Below are 22,468 nucleotides of genomic sequence, written 5' to 3'. Positions count from 1 at the left end.
TACCTTTCTAAATACATAAAACACTAGTAAGAACATATTTCCCACATTAGGTCGGTTATATACGCTTTTTCGTTGTGTTTACTGTCGTCGAGTCTGTGGTGTAACGGTTTGCGTGCGGTCGCATACTATCTTTGTTTCATTTTTATCGGGTTCGAGTCCCGCACAGTGGAATACTTTTTTCAAGTTTTTTTTTGTTTGATTAGCACGAGTTTGGGGTTAGGGGTATAGAGGTATAGGGGTTTATATTTTATGTGTAAAAACCGTGAAACTAACTGCTCCCCATTGGATAGAGAAACGAATTTGTCATCGCCTCCTAGCGGAAAAAAATTTCCGGCTTCTCTGTATAACTCCATGTAATTTTAATTTAGCCATTTAAAAAATAAAAATTATATTTACTAATGGTTTTGTAGGTATAGCCATACAGGTTTTCCTTATTGTAACTGTTATTTTAATTTGAACATCATGAAAATCGCTGCGGTATTTCTCTTGTTTGTTATTGCATGCCAAGCTGGTCATGTGATTCAACTGAAAAAAATGAAGACCGTACGTCAGGACATGCGTGAAAAAAACACCGATTTGTCACTTCTTATGCCTCCAAAATACCTGAAATTCATGGCCGCAAACGCTGCCCCAGAACCACTTACAAATTACCTAGACGCTCAATATTACGGCAAAATTTATATCGGAACACCTCCACAGCCCTTTACTGTTGTTTTTGATACAGGGTCTTCTAATCTATGGGTACCTTCTGTACATTGCGCTATAACAGATATCGCATGTCTTATCCATAACAAGTACAAAGCTAGTGAATCTTCCAGTTACAAATCAAACGGCACTAGTTTTGCTATACAGTATGGGAGTGGCAGTCTTTCTGGTTATGTCAGTAGTGATATAGTTAGCATTGCTGGCGTAAAAAGCAAAAACCAATTATTTGCTGAAGCTACAAAAGAACCTGGTCTTACTTTCGTTGCCGCGAAATTTGACGGCATTCTTGGTATGGGCTACCCTGAGATTTCTGTAAACGGTATAACACCAGTGTTCAACCAAATGTTTAAGCAAGAGGCTTTGGCTCATAACCAGTTCTCGTTCTATTTAAACCGGGACGCCAATGCTAGTTCTGGAGGGGAACTGTATCTTGGCGGTGTAGATACTAAAAAATTTACTGGCAGTTTCAGCTACCATCCTGTTACTGTAAAAGGCTACTGGCAAATTAGTATGGACAGTGTGAGCGTAGGCAGCTCTACAAGTGCATGCGTTTCTGGCTGCAAAGCTATCGTAGATAGCGGTACTTCACTTTTAGCTGGGCCCACTGATGAAATTGAAAAAATTAACAAGCTTATTGGTGCAACCAAATTTCTAAACGGCGAATATATAGTTCAATGCAATAAAATGGCGACCATGCCCGATATTACATTCTCTTTAAGCGGTGTTAAATATATCTTGAAGCCAAACGATTATGTTATGAAAGAATCTACTGCTGGTGAAAGCATATGCATCTCTGGTTTTATGGGTTTGGACGTTCCTCCCCCTAGAGGACCCCTCTGGATTCTCGGCGATATTTTCATGGGAAAATTCTACACTACGTTTGATTTTGCTAATAACAGAGTGGGATTCGCACAGTTGGCAAAATAAATTTAAAAGAACTGCCAAAAAATTATACAGAAACATAAAATATATTCTCAAAAAAAATTTTCAAAAAAATTATCAAGGAACATAAAAACATTTTCTCATGGCATATAGCTTTGTGTATTGGTTATCATACATGCATAACACTTGTGTTTTCATTAAATGTTTATAAAATTTGTCATTATGTACCAACATTTGTTTGAGTTTTCCTTCTGGTTAAATATAGTTGTATTATTATTCAGTGAAATTAATTTCATTTAATGCATTTTGTCAATGGTAAAAATGCAATTGAATAAAATTCATGGTACAAACGCATTTTATTTAACTATAACAGTGCTTCTCAACTTTTTCAGTGTGACCAAAATAAAACATTTTTTTTAGTAAAAAACATATATATATATATATATGATTAGTAAAAAAACTTTGGCTGAAAAACTTCTAAAACTACATTTAAACGCAGAAATAACTTAAATTAAAAAAACAGTTACAAAAAATACTTTCAAAATATTGTAGTAAATAACCTTAAGAGTTTAGAAGCACTGTATTTAATTAAATAAATGTTTCATTAAAACTGTATAATGGTACGCAAAAGTATATGTAAAAAGGCAATAAAAATTATAATTTCATTTTTTTCATTACTTAGATTCTAGTAAAATGTCCCATAGGAGTTTTAGTGTGTTCAGAAAAATATTTTCTGAATTTTCAAAGTTACCATTAAGGGGTGTAGCAATAAAACAGCAAACTGCGTATACACATAAAAGTGAATTGTTGGCGTCCTTACAGCAAGTAAAAACGTTTCATACTACCCCTATTGTTGCAAAGGACAAGTAGGTATTGTTTTATATTATTGAATGAATGAATGTAACTTACTTTATCCTCGCATGGCCGGAAAACGACAGTCGTTATAGAACACGGGTGTTCTGTTTCATACACCTCGTGCCAGCTTACCAGTTACCATGTATGTTACTTTGTGGGTGATTGTGTCTGTTTCTAACATAAAGGTAATGTGTTCAAGGCTCGTCACTGCCACCATTGTAAGCATATGTGTCCTTAAACAAGACTTAACGGCAATTGATTCAACCCAGTGGTCACCAATGGGTTGTCCAAATTATCAGCCATGCATAAAAAAATTATCACCCACAAAGTAACATACATGATAACTCCTAAGCTGGCATGAGGTGTATGAAACAGAACACAAGTGTTATATAACGACTGTCGTTTTCCGGCCACGCGAGGATAAAGTAAGTTACATTCATCTGACAGCAAACTTTCATTTTTCAGAATTACAATCAATCTAATAGACAGAAAAGGCGAGAAGCACACCACTTCTGCTAACATTGATGATACTATACTAGATGTTGTTTTAGACAATGAACTAAACTTTGAAAGTTTTGGTACGAAAAATAATACATTACATCTAATGTACAGTTACATTCACATCTATAGTGCTTAAGTTATGTTATTTTACCATTTTCGCATTCAAATTTTTTGTACATGGTGTAAATTTTGCATTATTCAAATTGCTTCACTGGTATTTTTTAGCAAACAGTTTAAAATTGCATTTTTAAATTGTTTTTTTTTTCCAGCAAAATATTAAATAGTAAAAAAAGTTAAAAAAACAAAGAATATTGACAGAACAATAAAACCGTATCCTCACGACTCTAAAAGTGTGTTGTTACTTGTTAAAAGCACGATTGTGCTAACAATATATAAAAGCTTTTTATTTCGTAAATGCCAATAATATGAACCACAAATTATGAAATATTTTTCAGTAAACAAAAATAGTGAAACTCTTAACTTAAATTTGACTTTTATAATATTAAGACTAGAAAATAATTAGTGCTAATGAGTAATGATATATTTTGAGAAGCTTTTTATAAAAGCTTTTTTATTTCGATAACATGGACTACAAATTATGGGATTTTTATAGTAAACCAAAAAGCATAAAATTATAACTTGAATTTAACTTTTTTTAGGAATATGTGAAGGTACAATAAGTGCAAATGATATATTTTAAAACCTTTTTTAATTGGTAATAGAACAAACAGGCTACAAAGTTATGAAAAATTTAACTCTAACGGGAATTTGACTTGCACAATATAAAGACCAGAAAATAATATGTGGTAAAGTAACAATATATTTTGAGAAGCTTTTTATTTCGATAAAATGGACTACAAATTATGAAATATTTCAAAATAAACAAAGAACTTGAAACTCTAACTTAAATTTGACTTTTTTTAGGAGTGTGTGAAGGTACGGTGTCTTGTTCTACTTGCCATGTTATATTCGAAGATGGCGTTTACTCGCTATTGGAAGAACCGTTGATGGATGAAATGGACATGCTAGACTTGGCTTGCGGTTTAACAGAAACGTAATATGCTTGCTTTTGTAATTTCTTGCCCTGATCTAATGCTCATGTATTTTTAATGTAAAACTTTACCTATGGGTTCAATGATGAATGTAACTGACTTTATCCTCGTTTTCCAGCCACGCGATAATAAAGTTGCATTCATTCAACATTTAATGAATAAGATTCCCAACGTTTGACAGCTTTAACTGCATTTTAACAATGTCGCCCCAGTTTTTACTAAAAAAATTGGAAATGTATCGCCTATATATGTATTATGCCTATTATAACGTGCACACTTTGCAGGTCCAGGCTTGGATGCCAGGTGTACCTTACAAAAGAAATGGACAATTGTACTGTGACACTACCTCGTGAAATTACTGATGCCAGAGATGTATAATGACAATAAAAACCAAACTTAGGAAATACATAATACATCTGTACCAGCATTTTGAACATTTTTTACATTGTGATATAGTAGGGTGCGGAAAGATGGGACACTTTTTCATATTATTTTCTCGTCCCATTTGGTAGTAAATAAAGAAAATTTCAAAGAATTATAAATCCCTATCCTCACAACTCCCATAGACCGTTGTTTTGTTTAAAATATTATCGGAATATTGGGATATTATTTTGCTAAAGGTGTCCCATCTTCCCCCACAGTACTATACGAAAATGTACGACTAGTAGGTTGTATAATTTTAACAATTAAATACTGTTAAAAAATTATTTATCTGTAACAACTTTTTGTAGCATGGTAATTTTTTTTACACAGACATTTTTGAACTCATAAAATACAGACTGTAGCAAAGTGCTTTCTAATTTTAGTAGCTAGTTAGTCCAACCTCCATAAAACTGTTGAATAATACAGTAAGAAAACCCACATTTCAATAAAAAAAAAAGTTGTCGAATTATTTTAGATGTAAAAATGTAAAGCCGAAATTTTTTGCAAAAATTATAAAATTGTAATTTTAACAGTACTAAAAATAGTTGCAACACTGGTATATTACCATTTTTAACAGTACTGCGTAATAAATATACATTTTTCTTACTAAAAATCTATGCATTTTGTACACACAATCACCTAAGCAAATCTAAATATTTTTTACATTAAATACTAAATAGCAGTCATTCCAAAACAATTTTTTTTCGGTTTTATTTTAATTTTAGAAATCAAGGAATTTCTTTAGTATAGTAGGGTGGGGAAGATGGGACACCTTTTCATTCTATTTCCTGGTCACATTCGGTAGTAAACAAAGAACATTTAAAGAATTATAAAACCGTATCCTCACAAATCCCATTTACCGTTGTTAATTGTTTAAAACACGATCAAGATATTTAGATATTATGTTCTAAAGGTGTCCCGTCTTTCCCAACAGTACTATATATACCCTTTAATTTATTTTTACCTACCTTGTTTTAAAAGTTTTGTGGTGTATGTATTAAATGGTGGTCGGATTACATAATATGTTTTAAGATACTATGGAATTTTTGTAAGTAGAATTCAGTCCATAGCTATATAATAGTGATACTAGGACTGTAGGGTGCAGCTTAGTATTTTTCTGCAAAGACATTTTCATTAGCTACAGCAGGGGTGTGCAACCTTTATTACAGTAGGGCCAGGTATAAATTACTGGGTGAACCCGCAGGCTATACATTTATTTAACATAGACTTTCGGAAGCATAAATTTCTGAAAACTGCTATAAAATTTATTGCCACACCAAATAAATTCAATAAAAAATATGCAGGTGGCTTTGCAGGCCACACAACTTTTCTTTGTGGGCCGCCAGTTGCACACCCCTGGGCTACAAAAGTATTAATATATGAGATAGGAAAAAAATGGAAAAGCTTTAGAACATAATATCCTGATCTTGTTTTAAACAATTAACAACGGTCTAACAACTGAGGATACAGTTTTAAAATTCTTTAAATGTTCTTTGTTTACTAATAAATGGGACGAGACAATAGCACAAAAAAGTGTTTCATCTTTCCCACCCTGCTATACCATACTTTATCCAGTGGTTCCCAAACATTTTTGTTCATGATCCAATTTAATTTTCCGTTACCCTTTACAGTTAATAGTATAATATATGTAGGCTACTTTTGGCAACTTACAAACCATTTTAAATTAGAAAACCACTATCATATATAGGTTTCTAACATAGTTTTTCAATCATTAGTGACCACTGGGTTAAACAGTGAGCTTGAAAAATTTAAAGCAAAAAAAACACAGCTAGTTCAATTTTAAACTACATTTTACATAGAACTTAATTCACAGCCAAAATACACAAAAAAGAGATGTAACACTATAGCCTAAGCCTACTCTGTAATAAATATTATAAACATTATTTCTAATACCTTTGTCAAAAATATTCTTGAAAGACAATTTAATAAAACACAATAACCTACTGTTGTGTATTTGACTGACTTATATCTAAAAATCTTTGAGGGTTGTGGTAATTGGCCAACTCTGGCCTATATACCATAGGTTATAAAGTTTGCTATAAAAAATGACCTCACCCATAAAGAATGTCTCTCATTTCTGACATACATTTCTAAAAACATTTTCTACAATTTTACAGTATCAGGTAATGGGCCAACTCTGACCTAAATCTCAGGGTCCATTTCTTTTTCTTTCTTCTGTGTAAACAATTTCTAAAAAAATGATCCCAAAAAGCTGTCTATTGCTGTATTAATTTGACTAGTTTATATCTAAACAAACTTTTAGGGTAATGAGCCAACTGTGGCCTAAATCTCAGCTTCCAAAAGTTGCTGTAAAATCAGTCTTCAACTATATAGAACATTTCTTTTTTGTCTCTTCTAAAATGATCCAATTTTTTTTACAATTTCACAGAATGAAGTAATGGACCATCTTTGGCCTAAACTTTAGTTTGAAAAGTTACTGTAAAATCTGGTCTTCATAGCATATCTCTTTTTTCTGACATTTTCTAAGATGATCCTAAATTTCTTTTCTTTTTTTTTAAATTAAAGTTTGAAAAGTTACTGTAAAATCTGGTCTTTACCCATACAGAATATCTCTTTTTTCTGACATTTTTTTAAAAATAATCCAAAAATGTTTGTGATAAAAATATATTACGGTGAATATGCCCACCATGCTGTTCCATGTTACCACATATCTACATGTTCCGCCGGCAGGAAAATAGCGCCCCGTATTGAATTCTAGAAGCAAAATGTATGCATGACAGTCGCTTATGAGCGGCATAACATAACACCTAACGAGAAAAGCTGCGAAACTGTAAAGCAAAATAAATTTTCGCGAAAGTACAAAATTACTGGTACCAACGATTTGTTGTTTTTTTCGCTGGAAAGGTAAAAATACGCAAGGCACTCTTGCGTTGGCAAACATTGAGAAAAAAACTATAATTCAGCCATTTTTCTTTGAATGGGCACATATATAATATATATATATGCCTTAAGAAATGAGTTTGCCTATTAAACGTTAATAAATAGCCAAAAAACATGAATATTTTTGGAGCACACAGGAATAATTGTACCGACGAGGCAAGAAATTAGTTTTTGACTAAAAAAACACTGGCGTTTAGATATTTTTTACCAAAAATGTAAAAGTTAAAGCAAGTACCAGCATTGAAATAGAGTTTGACAAATTTTTCGCAAAAAAAAAGGAATTTTAAAAAATACCTTATTAATAAATTAACCATTTTCATTGAATTATAAAAAAATTTCACCAGATTAGCAAAAAGTGATGACCAATTTTTTTTCGCAACTATATGTTACCATAGAAAGTAGAAGTCGAAATTAGATTTGGTCATCACTGGAGCTAGAAGCCTAAGTGCAAAGCAACCCCAGTTTTAAGTGCTTATAATTATCCATAAAATTTGCGTAGTCTAAATGGCTGTAAATGTATGTAAGCTATTTTGGATATGGTTTTGGGGGATATTTTGGGGGTAAAAAGGGTTTCTAAATTGGGTTTTATTGCGTAAACGGTCGCATTTGGTGTATGTTCATTTCTACAGTAATTCTGGACTCCATTACGTCTTTAAGCTGCTGTTGTAGATCCGCGTTTAGCCTCGTAAGTTGCGTGTTTCGGACTTTTAGTTCTCGTATTGACGTCTGTAGACTGCTTTTATTGCGAGATAATCTGGATTATGATGTCATAGTTAGGGATTAAAGGGGAACTTAGGTTAGAGTTGGTCCTTTTTTCCTGTTCTATATGAGTGAGGTCCTTCAGCGAGGTAGTCATGGGACATGGGATTCAGGCTAGAGTTAGTACAAAACCCTTTTCCATTTACTACTATACTATATAGATTGGGGCAATGGGCAAACTCTGGATTAAATCTTAGGTCCTATAGTGTGTCTCGCTGTAGGACCTTACCCACATAGAATAGAGTAATGAAAAAAAAGTTTTTAAACAAAATAAAATGACAAGTTGTTTACACAAAATGTGATAAAAAATTTTTTAGACTAAAAAAATGGATTTTAATAAAAAAATAATCAAAAAAGGCACAAAAAATACAATCAAAGAAATAAAATAACTTTTTCTTACTCTTGCTTAGGTTGGGGTTTATGTTTTGGGTCTTTACTCGAAATTGGAAGAGTTGACAATATGGGTTCAGGTTTACATACGTCCGAGCTCATTATACGAGAACGTGGGGGTTTTGTGGGGGCCTGGGGTAAAATGGGGATTTTTTTAAGTGATATAAAGGATATCGTAACGGAAAATTTAGTAATATACAATTTTGTATTTATAAGTACTATTTTACTTTTACAAGATTTTGTTATTATGCGTTTTATTATTATGAATTTTGGTATTATAACTTTATCAATGGTATTTTACTGTTGTAAGTTTTTGGTATTATTAATTTTTACCTTTTTATTATGCGTTGATTTTTCTTCTTCAATATCCTTGTTTTCAATTTCTTCTTCGATCTTCGCAGATTCTTCTAAAAATAAAAATTTAAATAAATTCAAACTTAAAATAAAAAAAAAAAATTTTTTAAATTGCACAATATTAAAAAAGAAAAAAAAGAAAATTTTAACAATGTTCGGCGCCGTGGCTCAGTGGTTTAGGCATATGTATCGAAACCAAAGTGTCCCCGGTTCAATGCTCGGCGGCGGTACTAACACTGATCGACGAATGTGTCCTTGGGCAAGACACTTAACGGCAATTTCTCCAACCCAGTGGTCACTAATGGGTTGTCCAAATTATCAGCCATACATAAAAAATATAAAAAAAGTAATCACCCACAAAGTAACATACATGGCAACTCGTGAGCTGGCATGAGGCGTATGAAACAAAACACCTTACCCATAAAGAATAAAAAATATAAAATTTCAACATTTAATATTTTAAATACGTAAATATAATGTATAATATATAAATACCTGCATTACAACAATACATCGTTAAGAATCAGATACAGAAAATTTTATTTTTGAAAAAAAAATACAATTTTTCACAAAAACTCATAGAAAACTGTAAAGTATAAAATTAAAAACATTTTTTTTATCTATTTCCGCTCTTAATTTTGCTGAAAATTTTGAATTTATGATTCATTTATTTTATAAATCATAGCAATTTAAAACAGGATGCATATTCAAATCGAACATTTTTGCTTTTAATATCAGATTTTATAAATTAAACTACTTTACAGTATTAAAAGCAAAGTATTAAAAGCAAAAATATTCGATTTGAATATGCATCCTGTTTTAAATTGCTATGATTTATAAAATAAACGAATCATAAATTTAAAATTTTCAGCAAAATTAAGAGCGGAAATAGATAAAAAAATGTTTTTAATTTTCTATTCTATTCTACATGGGTAAGGTCCTAACATCAAGGCATATCAGAAAAAATGGGATTTAGGGAAAAGTTGGCCCACTTTGGATTTTATATGTGTGATGTCTTACAGCAGGCCACACTAGGGTGCATGAAGTTTAAGCCAGAGTTGGCCTATTACTCTATTCTATATGGGTGAGGTCCTACAGCGAGACATGCCATGGGACTTGAGATTTAGACCAGAGTTGGCCTATAACTCTATTTTATATGGGTGAGGTCTTACAGCGAGACATGCCATGGGATTTAAGATTTAGACCAGAGTCGGCCAATTACTCTAATTTTTAATAAAACTTACTGTTAGGTCTTGGAGCAGGAACCGGTTTCACAATTTTTTCCACTTTTTTCTCAACTTTTTTTTCTAATTTTTTCTCAATTTTTTTTTCGTCATCCGATTTTTCGATAGGTTCTGGCTCCTCGTGTGGCTGGTTAAAGTTACTAAAGTCAGCGAAAGACTCCTGTGGCTCTGTAACCTAGGAAAAAGTTAACACAAAAAAATTTATAAGTCTGACGCCGTGCCAAAGTGGTTAGGGCGCCTGCTTTTACCCAGAGGTAATGGGTTCAAAGCTTATTGCTGCTACCATTGTGGGTGTATGTGTTCTTGGGCAAGACATTTAACGGCAATTGCTCCAACCCAGTGGTCATTAATGGGTTGTCCAAATTATCAGTCATAAATAAAAAATATAAAAAAAGTAATCACCCACAAAGTAACGTACATGGTAACTTGTAAGGTGCCATGAGATGTATGAAACAAAACACCTGTGTTATAACAACTATCGTTTTCTGGCGACGCGAGGATAAAGCAAGTTACATTCATTAATTAACACAAATTTTTGTAATTTTAATAGATCAAAAAGAAAGAAAAATCGCACTGCACTAAAATAATTTTAGACAGTGCAATATTACAGTTAAAAAAACAAACGAAAAACAGTTATTAAAAAAGCAATGACACACTTACTGGTACAGTTTGGGGGCGTGGCGGGGGCGTTGGTCCATCTACTCTATTTTCAACATCTAAAACATAGGGTTCTAAAATTATCAGAATTTTAAACATTTTTTTTTCAATTTTTTAAAAGACAAGACTTCTAAAAAATAATTGTACTAGTTTTTAAACATACCTTTTATAAAAAGTTTTTCGCAGGAAAATTCTTAATTTATTATAGCATAATTCTAAAATTTAGTAAAAAATATGCACAATTTTTTTTTATATATATAAATGTATATTTGTATAATTTTGTTCTTATTTTCAAATAAAATATTTTTTTGCCAAAAATACCTTTCGTTGGAAAATTCTCATTTCTCTCCAACGAGTTTGATTTTGATTCTCTTTTAAGTTTGGGTGAAGATTTGGGGTGAACAAGGGGTCTGGGTGGGGGTGTGGGGGCAGGAGGGGGTAGTGGGGTTATAGTGGGGACTGACCCACTTTCCATGGATGAACTTGAACCGGATCTAAAAAAAATTGTCGTTTTAGACAATTAATTGGGCTTTTTTTCTGTTTTTTTGTAGCACTTAATTCTGACAGATATTTCGTTACAAAAAACGAGAATCCAATTTCATGAGCACTAGATCAGGGCCAGAATCACAGAATTTGACAGTTAAACTTGCATAAAACTTTCGTACCTAGTTTTTTAGCTCTTATCAAAATCTAAAAATAGGCTAAAAACATTGACAAATTTTTTTCAAATTTTTTAATTAAAATTTCAACAACTTTTTTTAACCAATTACCTTGGACGTAGGGGTCGTGACGACCAATCAGAATGCTCGGGATCGGACCGATCTTCAACATCATCTTCATCTGCGGAAGATCGATCGCTCGTGGCAACCGAGGACGATGATGATGTCACTGATGATGTAGACAAAGATCGTCCTGGAAAAAAATAGAAATATTATAAAAATATCAAAATTTTATGACAATTTAAAATATTATAAAAATTGAAATAGTATAAAAACTGAAATAATATAAAATAATAAAAATGTTATAAAAATTGAAATATTATAAAATGAAACATTATATAGAAATATTATAAAACATTAAAATAATATATAAAGTTGAAATGTTACATAAACATAGAAATAATAAGAAACATGAAAATATTAAACAAACATAGAATTATAAAATATTTTAAAACATTCTGAAAAATCTATAAAATAGTATAAATAATCAACACACAAAAATAATATATTCCTTATATACAATAATAGTCAAAATCATTAAATTAACATACAATAAGATAAAATTTTTACCTTTTTTATTTTTACGAAATGTTTTTTCTTCCAGTTCATTATTTCTCGATTCTTTTGAGTCAGTTGAGTTACTTGCTGATAATTTTTTACCTAAAAAAAATTTTTTTTGTGTTATAATTTTTGCTTTGATATGGCTGATAATTTGGACAACCCATTAATGACCGCTGGGTTGGAGCAATTGCCGTTAATTGTCTTGCCCAAAGACACATATGCTGATCGGTATTATTAGTACCGCAGCCAGGCATTGAACCGGGATACTTTGGTTTCGATACAGGCGCCAAACCACTGAGCTATAGCAACGGACTTAAAAAATGGGTTAAAGCATTGAATGTATTGAGCTTATAAAATTCTTGCCTATGCACCAAGCTACAGTAGTGGACATTTTCCTTTTACGAGTTGCAACACTTTCAGTCTTGATGTTTGTTTAACAGCGTTATGTAAATATTACAACTGTCTTACAACATTTTTTGTTTGCTATAGAACACTGAACCTGTTCTATACCACAGCTTGAAGAATATAATTTTGCTAAGGTTTTTTAAACATAATTCTGGCAAGGTTTTTAAATATACTTCGTCAAGGTTTTAAAAACATAATTTTTACAAGGTTTTTAAATATAATTTTGCCTAGCTTTTAAAAACATAATCCTGGCAGGGTTTTTAAAGAAAATTTTGTCAGGGTTTTTAAACCTAATTTTTTAAAGTTTTAAAAACATAATATTTTTAAAGTTCCAAAACATTTTTTAACAGTAATGCTCCAACCAAGTGGTCCTTTATTAGTTGTCTAAATTTTTATCCATAAAGCCTTGCGGTTAAAAACACTCATAAAGTTAAAAGCTGGTACGAGGTGTATGAAACAGAACACCCGTGTTATAACGATTGTAGTTTCCCTGTCACATTAGACTAAATTAATTAAAGAATTAACAACGGTCAATAAAAGTCGTGAGAATACGGTTTGATAATTCTTTGAATGTTCTTTGTTTACTACCAAATGGGATGAGAAAATAGAATGAAAAAGTGTCCCATCTTCCCCCACCCTACTATATATTAAATTCGAATCATTCGTGTTATAACATCCCTGTTATAACGACTATTGTTACCCTGCGACATGATAATAAATTGATTAAATTTACTCAAAATTTTGTTATAATAAACAGATTTTTACCTTCACAACTACTATCTACATCAGACAACTCGTTCCGTAAAGACCCATACGGGTTCGTCACAAGCCGTTTTTTCGTCCTCACTTGCGGGGACGACGTCGTACTCTCTTCATCGTGCGTTTCACCACTAGGAGTCGCCCCGGAGGACTTTTCAGCGTCGTTGCTAACCCGCTTCCATAACTCGGGGTGACGAGACGGGGTCATATGTACCGCTACAGGGTGGGGTAAATTTTCCTGAAGGGTGAAAAATATAGGGGAGTTATATAATATATATTTTATGTATGAGTTAGGGGTTTGGGGAGAAATTTCCCCTTTTTGTGAATTTATTTTTAGAATAAGACTTTTTCAATCTTTAAAATTTAAAATAGTCCATGTGTCCTCTTTTTCAAACAAAATTTTCCTTTTTTTAATTATAAATACCCATATTTTGACCCCAATGCTAAGGGCCGTCCTATCTACATAACTTATTTAATTTTCGGACTTGTTAAACATCACAAGTCACCTGCCTACAGTGGTGCAGCAAGAAAAAAATAAGGGGGGGGAGGGTAAACCAAAAAATTTTTTTTTAATTTTTTTAACAAATTTTTTGGTTTAAAAGGGGGTGGGGTCGTGACCCCCTAAACCCCCCTGGCTGCGCCACTGCTTGCCTAACTCTAGTTTGGGGTAATTTTTAAAAAAGAAGTAGGATTTTATGTTTGCCCAGAGCAAAATAGTGTTTAAAATAAATATATATTAATTATATTATATATATGTATATATATATATAGTTTTTTAAATTTTACCTCAATTGAATGATTTGATTGGTCAAAATTAGCGAGTGTCGTCGAACTGTTTGTTCGATCACTGAAGGTCTCCCATTGGTCAGCAGACGCTGTTATAGATATCATAAAAAATATATATATTATGTATTGTAGGGTGGGGTGGGGGAAGATGGGACACATTTTTATTGGAAAACGACAGTCAGGTTTAACACCTCATGCCAGCTTACGAGTTACCATGTATGTTACTTTGTGGGTGATCACTTTTTTTCATTTTTTCATTTTTTTTTATGTTTGGCTGATAATTTGGACAACCCATCAGTGACCACTAGGTTGGAGAAATTACCGTTAAGTGTCTTGCCCAAGGACATATATGCCCACAGTGGTAGCAGCATCAAGCCTTGGATTAAATATTTTTACAAATTTTGAGATATTATGCTTGAACAAAAAATACCTGTATTATTAGAAGCAATAGGATGGGAAGATATTTCTTCGTCAGGTTGAAACGGGTCTGCGAAAATGGACCAATTATGATGTAATATTGATGATTTCCATTTTTTATATAGGCATAAGTGTATAAAAATAAAATCACAAAATTGTGCCAGTGCCAACAAAAAAAAATAGGCGAAAATACGTGTCTGACTGCGATGCGGTGTCGCAAAGTTGAGCACTGTCCTCAACCACAAAGAATGGAAACATAAGGTGTATAAACATTTAACAAATGTAATTAGTATTATTATGCAGCTGGTGCAAAACCCCTTTAACCTAAAATTATTATTATTTTTTGTATAAAAAATGGTTAAAATACTTTGCTGTTAGACCTTACCCATATAAAATGAATAAAATAAAAATTTTAGCCCAAATCGCAGGTTCCCTGCTCTGCTAAAATGTAAGACCTCACCCTTTTTTTTCGCAAATAGGGGGTAAAAAAATAAAAATTTAAAAAAAAACTGACCTGCTTTAGTGGGTACTTCCCCTACACCGAGATCAATTAACGTAGGAACTAAAGCTTGAGGAAGTTTAATTGGTAGGTCGTATCCATTTTTACGAGCTACAACGAGATGAAATGCAGTGCAAAACTCGTCTATGGTAAGACTACCATCTTGATCCATGTCTGATAACTCCCTAGAAAAAAAAAGGATTTAGAAATTAGAAAATTCATTTATGTATATTATGTTACAGTTTTGCATTACAGTGGGGTGGGGAAGACGGGACACCTATTCATTCTATTTTCTCGTCCCATTTGGTAGTAAACAAAGAATATGTTAAAAAGAACACTAGATCCAAGTTTTGCATTATACTATATAGTACAGTGGGGGAAGATGGGACACCTTTTCATTCTATTTTCTCGTCCCATTTGTTTGTAAACAAAGAACATTTAAAGAATTATGAAACCGTATCCTCACAACTTTCATAGACCGTTGTTATTTGCATATTTGGATATTATGTGCTAAAGGTGTCCCACCTCCCCCCATCTTGCAATATAGTCTAGGCCCATGGCTATATTCTATATGGGTGAGGTCTTGGGGTAAGGCATGCCATGGGACCGGGATTAAGGCCAATGTTTGCCTTTAATAGGCTATTACACAATAAAACCCCCCATTTTAAAATCCCCCCAAAACCCCCCCAATTTTTGGTCCCAATTTAAGCCCTGATTTGGAGCATTTTGAGTCACAATTTAAGGCCCAGTTTGGCCCAATTTTGGTCACAATTAAGGCCTGATTTGGAGCATTTTGGTCGCAATTAAAGGCCCGGTTTGGACCATTACCCAAACCCCTGTCCAGGCATATAAAATTAACATTCTATTTAAAGCTACTTACCATATATGGGAGAGTTCTAATATTGGTAGTTTGGACTTGGTGAAAAAATTCCTTGCAGTTTGACCTGAATGTATGAGTAATATAGGTAAATACACAACTTTCAATTTTTACTCTTACAATATTAAGTTTAAAAGAATTTTAAAAAAAAATTAAAATGATACCTAATCTATTTTTAAAAAATAAAAAATTACCAATTTTTTAAATTAAAAAAAGGAACCCTTTTTTTTTTAAATATTGTTTTTTAACCAAAATAAGAACCAATTAATTATCCTTTCAAATCGGGCTATAAATTTACATAAATTTTATAAAAAATTAACAAACGACTATTAATTTTTTTAACCAAAATGAAGACCATTTATTTTTTAAAGAAAGGGTAGTAAAATGTGCTTGCTCACAAAAATTTTACCGTCAATTTTTCCTTTCAAATCGGGCTGCATTGTTGAAAACTGTTTCATATAATACTCTCTTTGTTCGTCTGTAATACACCACGGGTCTGTAAACTCATTACTGCCATCTAGCGCCTGTTTGTGGCCAATAATGTCTTCTTTTGAGGGGTTTCGATGCCTTATTTGGGTAGGGGTCTCAACAGAGTACCCCGGCTGGTTAGGGGTCCTTGCGTGGGGCTTTAATGGGGTGTTTGACGCAAGGGGGTGTGTCAAAGGGACTCCTTGGACTGGGGTGTTGGGGTTTTGAGAGGGGTGTGTATGATCTGAAGTCCTCTTTAAATTGGAGGAAACAGGAGTAGAGTTGGAGTCTTTTTGATCTTCGGACTTCCGGTTTGGAAAAGACGCCCATTTATCGTTTCCAGGTCCACTGCTCCAGGGAGATGGACTTGCAAAATTATTTCCAGCTGAAAAAAATAAAATTAATTTTTAATGGGATATTTTTGGGGCTATGAAAAATATAGGGGTAATATAATTGGGTCATCCCAATAAAAAAGTTTAAAAAAATTAATATATAGTAGGGTGGGGGAAGATGAGACACATTTAGCACATAATATCCAAATATCCGGATTGAAATTCTTTAAATGTTCTTTGTTTACTACCAAATGGGACGGAATATGGAATGAAAAGGTGTCCCATCTTCCCCCATCCCACTAATATATATAATTATATATGTAGTAATTTTTTCCTAATTCACTGTAAAAAAGATGAACAGTATACAGTATTAAACTACCAAGAAGGCTGGTTTAGAATTAATATGACTGTGGGGAAAGACGGGATACTGTTATCACCTAAATCCCATGTTTCCTGAACGCGTTTAAAAAATTGACAACTCTGTTTACAGTCTACCGTCATTATTTATATAATTCTGTAAATAATAATATTCTTTGTTTACTTCCAAATCAAAATGGGACTGTAAAAAGAACAAATTTCCCATCTTACCCCTCCTTACTATATAATAAGCCTGGCACCAACAAAAACATGTCATATTAACCAAGTAAAATACAACTATATAATTCTGTAAACATTCTTTGTTTACTACCAAAAGGTCGATAAAAGAGATAAAATTTCCCATCTTACCCTACCCTACTATTATAACTAGCCTGGCAGCAACAAAAAAATGCAATAATAAACCAGAGAACTTGTTCAAAGTATGAGAAATGTCTCCAAAACTTTTTGTTACCGAGTAATCCAGCAGTGCTATTTTTTCTGCTTTGATTAGACATGTAAGATTCCAGACTTGAACTATCCCAGCTTTTACTTAAGCTCTGCTTTCTTTCGTCTGAATTATTTGGTATTTCAATTGCCGCCGTTTTCGGGCATACAAAACTGCTGACACGTGGTATGGAGCATGACTCAGCAAATTCTGAGGTCTTAGTTTTTGGCATGGCTAATTTTACAGCTCTTTTTAGTTTTAACATGATAGGAGAGGATTTATTAATTTCTGTTTGCTTTTCTTTGTCATTTTGAGCAGTAGGGAAAGTTTTGTCACAAAATTCCGCTCTCATTTTGGCAAATTTTTCGAGAGGCCATGAAAAACTGAGCGGATCCTCATTTTTTTCGTCCGAATCTGAAGATAAATATGGAAGTTCAGGTTCTAGCTCCAGAGGAGAGAGATTAAAGTCCTCTAGTTCCTTAATCTCATCTTTTTGTGGAGGTTCATTTTTCGGATCCTCATTTTTCTCTTCTTCAAATTTTTCGCTTTTTGTTTTTTTAACTTTTATTTTTTCCTGTTTAAATATCGAAATTGGACTCCATTTTTGTTTCAATTTGCTTTTTTCCATTCCTACTTCATCTAAGAGCGTTCTCTCTTCGTTTTCAAGTGTCCCAACTGAGTATGGGGTAATAGACAGACCCCCTAGCACTGAATCACTCACGTTTTTTAGAATATTGTTCAGAGAAGGGCTGTTAAAGCTCTGGTTAAACTGTACATTGTTTTTACAGTGGGAGCTTGTAAACTGCGTGTGACTTGCATCTGAAGTGGCACTTGTCACAGGTGTTTTGTTAGTTTTGACGTCAGAATGTTTAGAGAAACAATTGCCGTTTAAATCCTTGTGAAAATTTTCTCGCGCTAAACTAAAAGATCTATGATGTACTCGCGATTTTTGCTGACTCTGCATTTTTCGCTGCAGTTCAAATTGCCCCATACTGTTTGAAAACGGTAAATTTGAGCTTTTTTTGCATACACCATTAGGAATACTTGGTGAAAATTTGTTCAAAGTATATGCAATGTCTCCAAAACTTTTCGATTTCGCAACAGGTTGTTTATAAGGTGCTTCCACACTTTTTTGACCTTTTATAATTTGTCCATTGGCTTCTAAAGAGCTTTTATCCATACTTGCCAAAATGAAAGTACTTTAGTCTACTACTATACCTTGTGAACAATACATAATTTTACATGAATAGCACCATATTATAACCAACAACAGACTAATTAATTTTAAAGGGCAAAACCCATTTATATCTAAACTTTTTATAAGTTTTTTTGTTATAATTCCGCGAATCTGACCCTGATCTGGTGCTCATAGAGTTGAACGATTCTACGAAAATGTTATAGACAAAAATCAAGTTAAAAAGACAAAAATCAATCAAAAAATTATTGCTGGAAAATATCAATATATGAACATGTACTTCAGCGCACAAAACTATCTTCCATTTTTAAATATTTAAATACACTACTTTTTGTGGTAGTTTCTATAGCTTAAAACTTGTGCAGTTACATAAAAAGAACTCCATATGGGCATGTACTGTAGAACTGAAGATTTTAGTGGGTAAAACTCAATATACAATCTGAGTATCCTAACCAAAGTAACTTTATATTTAGGCATAATTAGTGTTAAAACAATTATATAATTAAAAGTACATCAACAAAACTATAAAATAACTCTATGCTGTAGAACTAAATTGTTAGAAACTGGTTCTATAGGCTGGCATACAAACTGTATATTATGTTATTGTTAGGCCATATTTCAGTTAATTCAAAAATCCTAGTCTAAAGTCTTGAAAAACTGAACCGTTTACTGTATAAATGAATGTATGAATGTTATGAACTGATTCTATAGGCTGGCATAAAAACTATATATATAGTAGGATGGGGGAAGATGGGACACCTTTTCATTCTATTTTCTCGTACATTTTGGTAGTAAACAAAGAACATTCAAAGAATTATAACTTGTCCTCGTGACTTTCATAGACCGTTGTTAATTGTTTAATTATAACCTTGTCCTCGCGACTTTCATAGACCGTTGTTAATTGTTTAAAACACGATTAGGATATTTATATATTTTGTGCTAAAGGTGTCCCATCTTCCCCCACGCCACTATACATATATATTATATATATTATTGTTTAGCGATAATTAGAGTTAATTAAAAAATCCTATCTAGTCTCAAGTCTTGAAAAACTGAACCATTTACTGTATAAATAAATGTACGAATGTTATGAACTGATTCTATAGGCTGCGATACAATTGATACAAACTATATAATATATACATATATAATTATATTTATAATTAGAATTAGAGTTAATTAAAAAAATCCTATCTATTCTCCAGCCTTGAAAAACTTAACTTTCTACTGTAGAAATGTTATGAACTAGTTCTATACTCTATAGGCTGCCATACAAAATATCTATTATGTTGAAGAGCCGAATCATAATTAGAGTTAAATGTTCAAATAAATAACAGGTAACAGTAGGGAGCTATTACTGACATAATACTAACTGATAAGTGAATGGGTGTAGTTATTATATAAAGACCACAAAGTTATGAAAGAATAGACTTGAAAGGGGGTGAGGTCAGGATGTTACGCTCGACAGAACGTATAAGAACCCAGCTCGTCAGCTGTACACGGGATAGGAGGTATAGTGTTTTTATTTCCTTAGAGGGGTAACTTAAATGGTATTTAAAAAAAAACTTTTTTTAGCCGTGGGTAAATATAGAGTGTTAAAAATGTAATTAAAATGTTTTGTGGAAACTGTTTTTTACATTTTTTTATAAATTCTTGTAAAATTTTATAAATTCTAAAAAGCGAGAATAAATCATGAGCTTAAAATATTTTTTTTTTTAATTTCATATATATATATTATATATATAATATATATATATATATATATATATATATATATAGTAGGGTGGGGGAAGATGGGACACCTTTAGCACATAATATACAAATATCCTGATCGTGTTTTTAATAATTAACAACGGTCTATGGGAGTCGTAAGGATATAGTTTTATGATTCTTTGAATGTTCTTTGTTTACTACTAAACGGGACGAGAAAATGGAGTTAAAAGGTGTCCTATCTTCCCCCACCCGACTGTATATCATTTTTTTAGGTATTTTACTAATAAACAATTATAATTATATAACTCAAAAATATCCTCAGTGTATTACAAGATTAAATAAATAATGCATTAAGAAACTGACAATCTGACTGTAATAGCTATAGAAAGTACTACCATATAATTAAGTAGGCTATAATTAATTAGTATAAACTATGGGATTACTAGATGTATAGGAAATACTCAATTGTAATTATAATCTGGTAGGGTACTTTTGTTATAAGGCATAACGTAGCGTTTTAAAATTGATTTTCTGGTAAAAACAGTAACTTTTTCTGCACCAAAATTTCACCCGCCATTAGGACAGACATTTTATTAAGCGGAAATTTTGTTGTAAGGATAGAATTTTATAATTTTATTGGTAAATTGATGTAAAAATGGAAAAAAAGCTTAGAACTTTAATAAATTTTAAAAATCTCACCAAAATAGGCATTAAATGAGCAAGACAAAAATGAGACATACATAATATATATTAATATTATTAAATTAACTAATAGGCTACTCTAACAAAATTTTCATGCATGTTTACTACTAAATCTGACACCTTTTCTGTTAAAATCTCTAGATGCTGGCATGCTGCTATCATTTTTGGCGTGCGTGTCCTTAGGCAAGAAACCTAACTGTAATTGCTCCAACCTAGTGGACACTAATGGGTTGTCCAAATTTGCATACAAAGAAAATTATTCAAAACAATTTACAACGGTCTATGGGAGCCATGAAGATGATGTTTTATAACTCTGCAAATGTTCTTTGTTTACTACCAAATGGGACGAGTAAAAACAATGTCAAGATGTCCCATCTTTCCCACTCTACAATATAATGTTAAAAACAACCAATAACGTGTACCTGAATTTAAGTGCACAGGACTGTCATCAAATGAGGTCCATGCGCGGTTTTGAACTTGAGATGGGGTGGCTAGAGTTGAATTGGTGGGTAAGTTGGGGTTATGTGGGGCAGTGGGTGAAGTGGGGGGTGACGAGAGCTTGGGTTTGGGTAACCTTGACCCCTTGTGTAAAAGGTGGGTCTGAAATATATAATGAAAAAAATAACTTTATTCGTGTTTTCGATTACAGTAGTGAAGATTCAGAAATATTTTTATATGAAAAGACACCATTACACCATTAGTCAATTTTTGGTGCTAGTGAAGAATCCTCTCCCCACCTTATTTGCTAACCACTAACCCCTAACTACTTTATTACTAACCCCTATAACCACTAACCCATAACCATCAACCCATAACCACCAACCACTAACACTTTCCACCAGCCTATTCTGCTATGTACCGAAGGATTCTTCACTAGTTCCCCACTTTTTTCACCAACTATACAGCGCTCAGTAGTAAGACAAAAAGAACATTTTAAGACCAAAATTTTCACTGGTTATTAGCTAAACAAATATTGCATGGGTTTGGGGTCAAGAGTTAGTGATTTATTGAGTTTTTGGTGCTAGTGAAGAATCTCCCCCCCACCTTATTTGCTAACCACTATTAACCCCTAACCCCTAAGTTAGGGGGTTGGGTGTTGATGGTTAGGGGGTTAGTGGTTAGTAGTTAGCAAATAAGGTGGGGGGGAGACTCTTTACTAGCACCGAGTTTTTTTTTAATTTGCATTACCTGAATCGCCTGAGGTCTAGGAACACTTTGGCTTTCCATTTTCAAAGTCTGCGTCAACGTTTGGTATTCCCAATTAGATGCATGAAATTTATAAGCAGTTGTCTTTACGGTTTTGGTAAATATCTATTAGTCAAATCACCACTGACGTCTAAATTAAATCTTACTCTGACACTAAAAGAAATTGCATTTAGTTTTTTAAAGAATGTGTAATACCGGTAAAACAAAAACACAGTTTTTATATTTCGACAATCAATTATAGCAAGTTATGTTAAAATTTGGCTTTCGGTGCATCTAAAAAATA

At 32.6% G+C, this 22,468-nt stretch overlaps 3 protein-coding genes across 3 annotated transcripts; 2 read left to right on the top strand and 1 right to left on the bottom strand.

The window, feature by feature from the left end:
• Nucleotides 1-414: 414 nt before the first annotated feature.
• Nucleotides 415-2,270, top strand: LOC100176563 (cathepsin D). Its single transcript, XM_002130533.3, has one exon. The coding sequence runs from the start codon at nucleotides 463-465 to the stop codon at nucleotides 1,630-1,632; it is 1,170 nt and encodes a 389-aa protein (XP_002130569.1). The 5' UTR covers nucleotides 415-462; the 3' UTR covers nucleotides 1,633-2,270.
• LOC100175011 (adrenodoxin-like) lies at nucleotides 2,253-5,453 on the top strand. The gene is made up of 4 exons (XM_002130654.5): nucleotides 2,253-2,453; nucleotides 2,908-3,020; nucleotides 3,868-3,997; nucleotides 4,280-5,453. Exons 1-4 carry the CDS (start codon nucleotides 2,281-2,283, stop codon nucleotides 4,371-4,373), a joined length of 510 nt encoding a protein of 169 aa, XP_002130690.1. The 5' UTR covers nucleotides 2,253-2,280; the 3' UTR covers nucleotides 4,374-5,453.
• A 1,595-nt stretch (nucleotides 5,454-7,048) lies between these two features.
• Nucleotides 7,049-22,368, bottom strand: LOC100182024 (ralBP1-associated Eps domain-containing protein 1-like). The gene is made up of 16 exons (XM_002130933.5): nucleotides 22,168-22,368; nucleotides 21,402-21,579; nucleotides 16,177-16,620; nucleotides 15,771-15,834; nucleotides 14,906-15,075; nucleotides 14,405-14,461; nucleotides 13,975-14,063; nucleotides 13,195-13,426; nucleotides 12,034-12,123; nucleotides 11,515-11,656; nucleotides 11,066-11,238; nucleotides 10,748-10,803; nucleotides 10,088-10,262; nucleotides 8,823-8,896; nucleotides 8,500-8,621; nucleotides 7,049-8,094 (listed from the first exon to the last, which is right to left on the bottom strand). The coding sequence occupies exons 1-16, from the start codon at nucleotides 22,204-22,206 to the stop codon at nucleotides 7,926-7,928; spliced, it is 2,274 nt and encodes a 757-aa protein (XP_002130969.1). The 5' UTR covers nucleotides 22,207-22,368; the 3' UTR covers nucleotides 7,049-7,925.
• Nucleotides 22,369-22,468: the final 100 nt, after the last annotated feature.

The sequence above is a fragment of the Ciona intestinalis genome, unplaced genomic scaffold, assembly GCF_000224145.3.
Source record: "Ciona intestinalis unplaced genomic scaffold, KH HT000075.2, whole genome shotgun sequence".
Classification (NCBI taxonomy): domain Eukaryota; kingdom Metazoa; phylum Chordata; class Ascidiacea; order Phlebobranchia; family Cionidae; genus Ciona; species Ciona intestinalis.
This window is presented reverse-complemented; position numbering and strand designations above follow the sequence as displayed.

What these genes read in the sequence shown, in the direction of transcription:
- LOC100176563 (XM_002130533.3), top strand. Translation starts at nt 463, where the DNA reads ATGAAAATCGCTGCGGTATTTCTCTTGTTTGTTATTGCATGCCAAGCT.
- LOC100182024 (XM_002130933.5), bottom strand. Translation starts at nt 22,206, where the DNA reads ATGGAAAGCCAAAGTGTTCCTAGACCTCAGGCGATTCAG. An exon ending in AATCAAATCATTCAATTGAG is followed by an intron (nt 13,427 to 13,974) that starts GTAAAATTTAAA and finishes TTCACCCTTCAG; the next exon opens with GAAAATTTACCCCACCCTGT. An exon ending in ATTTCGTAAAAATAAAAAAG is followed by an intron (nt 11,657 to 12,033) that starts GTAAAAATTTTA and finishes ATTTTTTTCCAG; the next exon opens with GACGATCTTTGTCTACATCA.
- LOC100175011 (XM_002130654.5), top strand. Translation starts at nt 2,281, where the DNA reads ATGTCCCATAGGAGTTTTAGTGTGTTCAGAAAAATATTTTCTGAATTT. An exon ending in CCTATTGTTGCAAAGGACAA is followed by an intron (nt 2,454 to 2,907) that starts GTAGGTATTGTT and finishes TTCATTTTTCAG; the next exon opens with AATTACAATCAATCTAATAG. An exon ending in GCTTGCGGTTTAACAGAAAC is followed by an intron (nt 3,998 to 4,279) that starts GTAATATGCTTG and finishes CACACTTTGCAG; the next exon opens with GTCCAGGCTTGGATGCCAGG.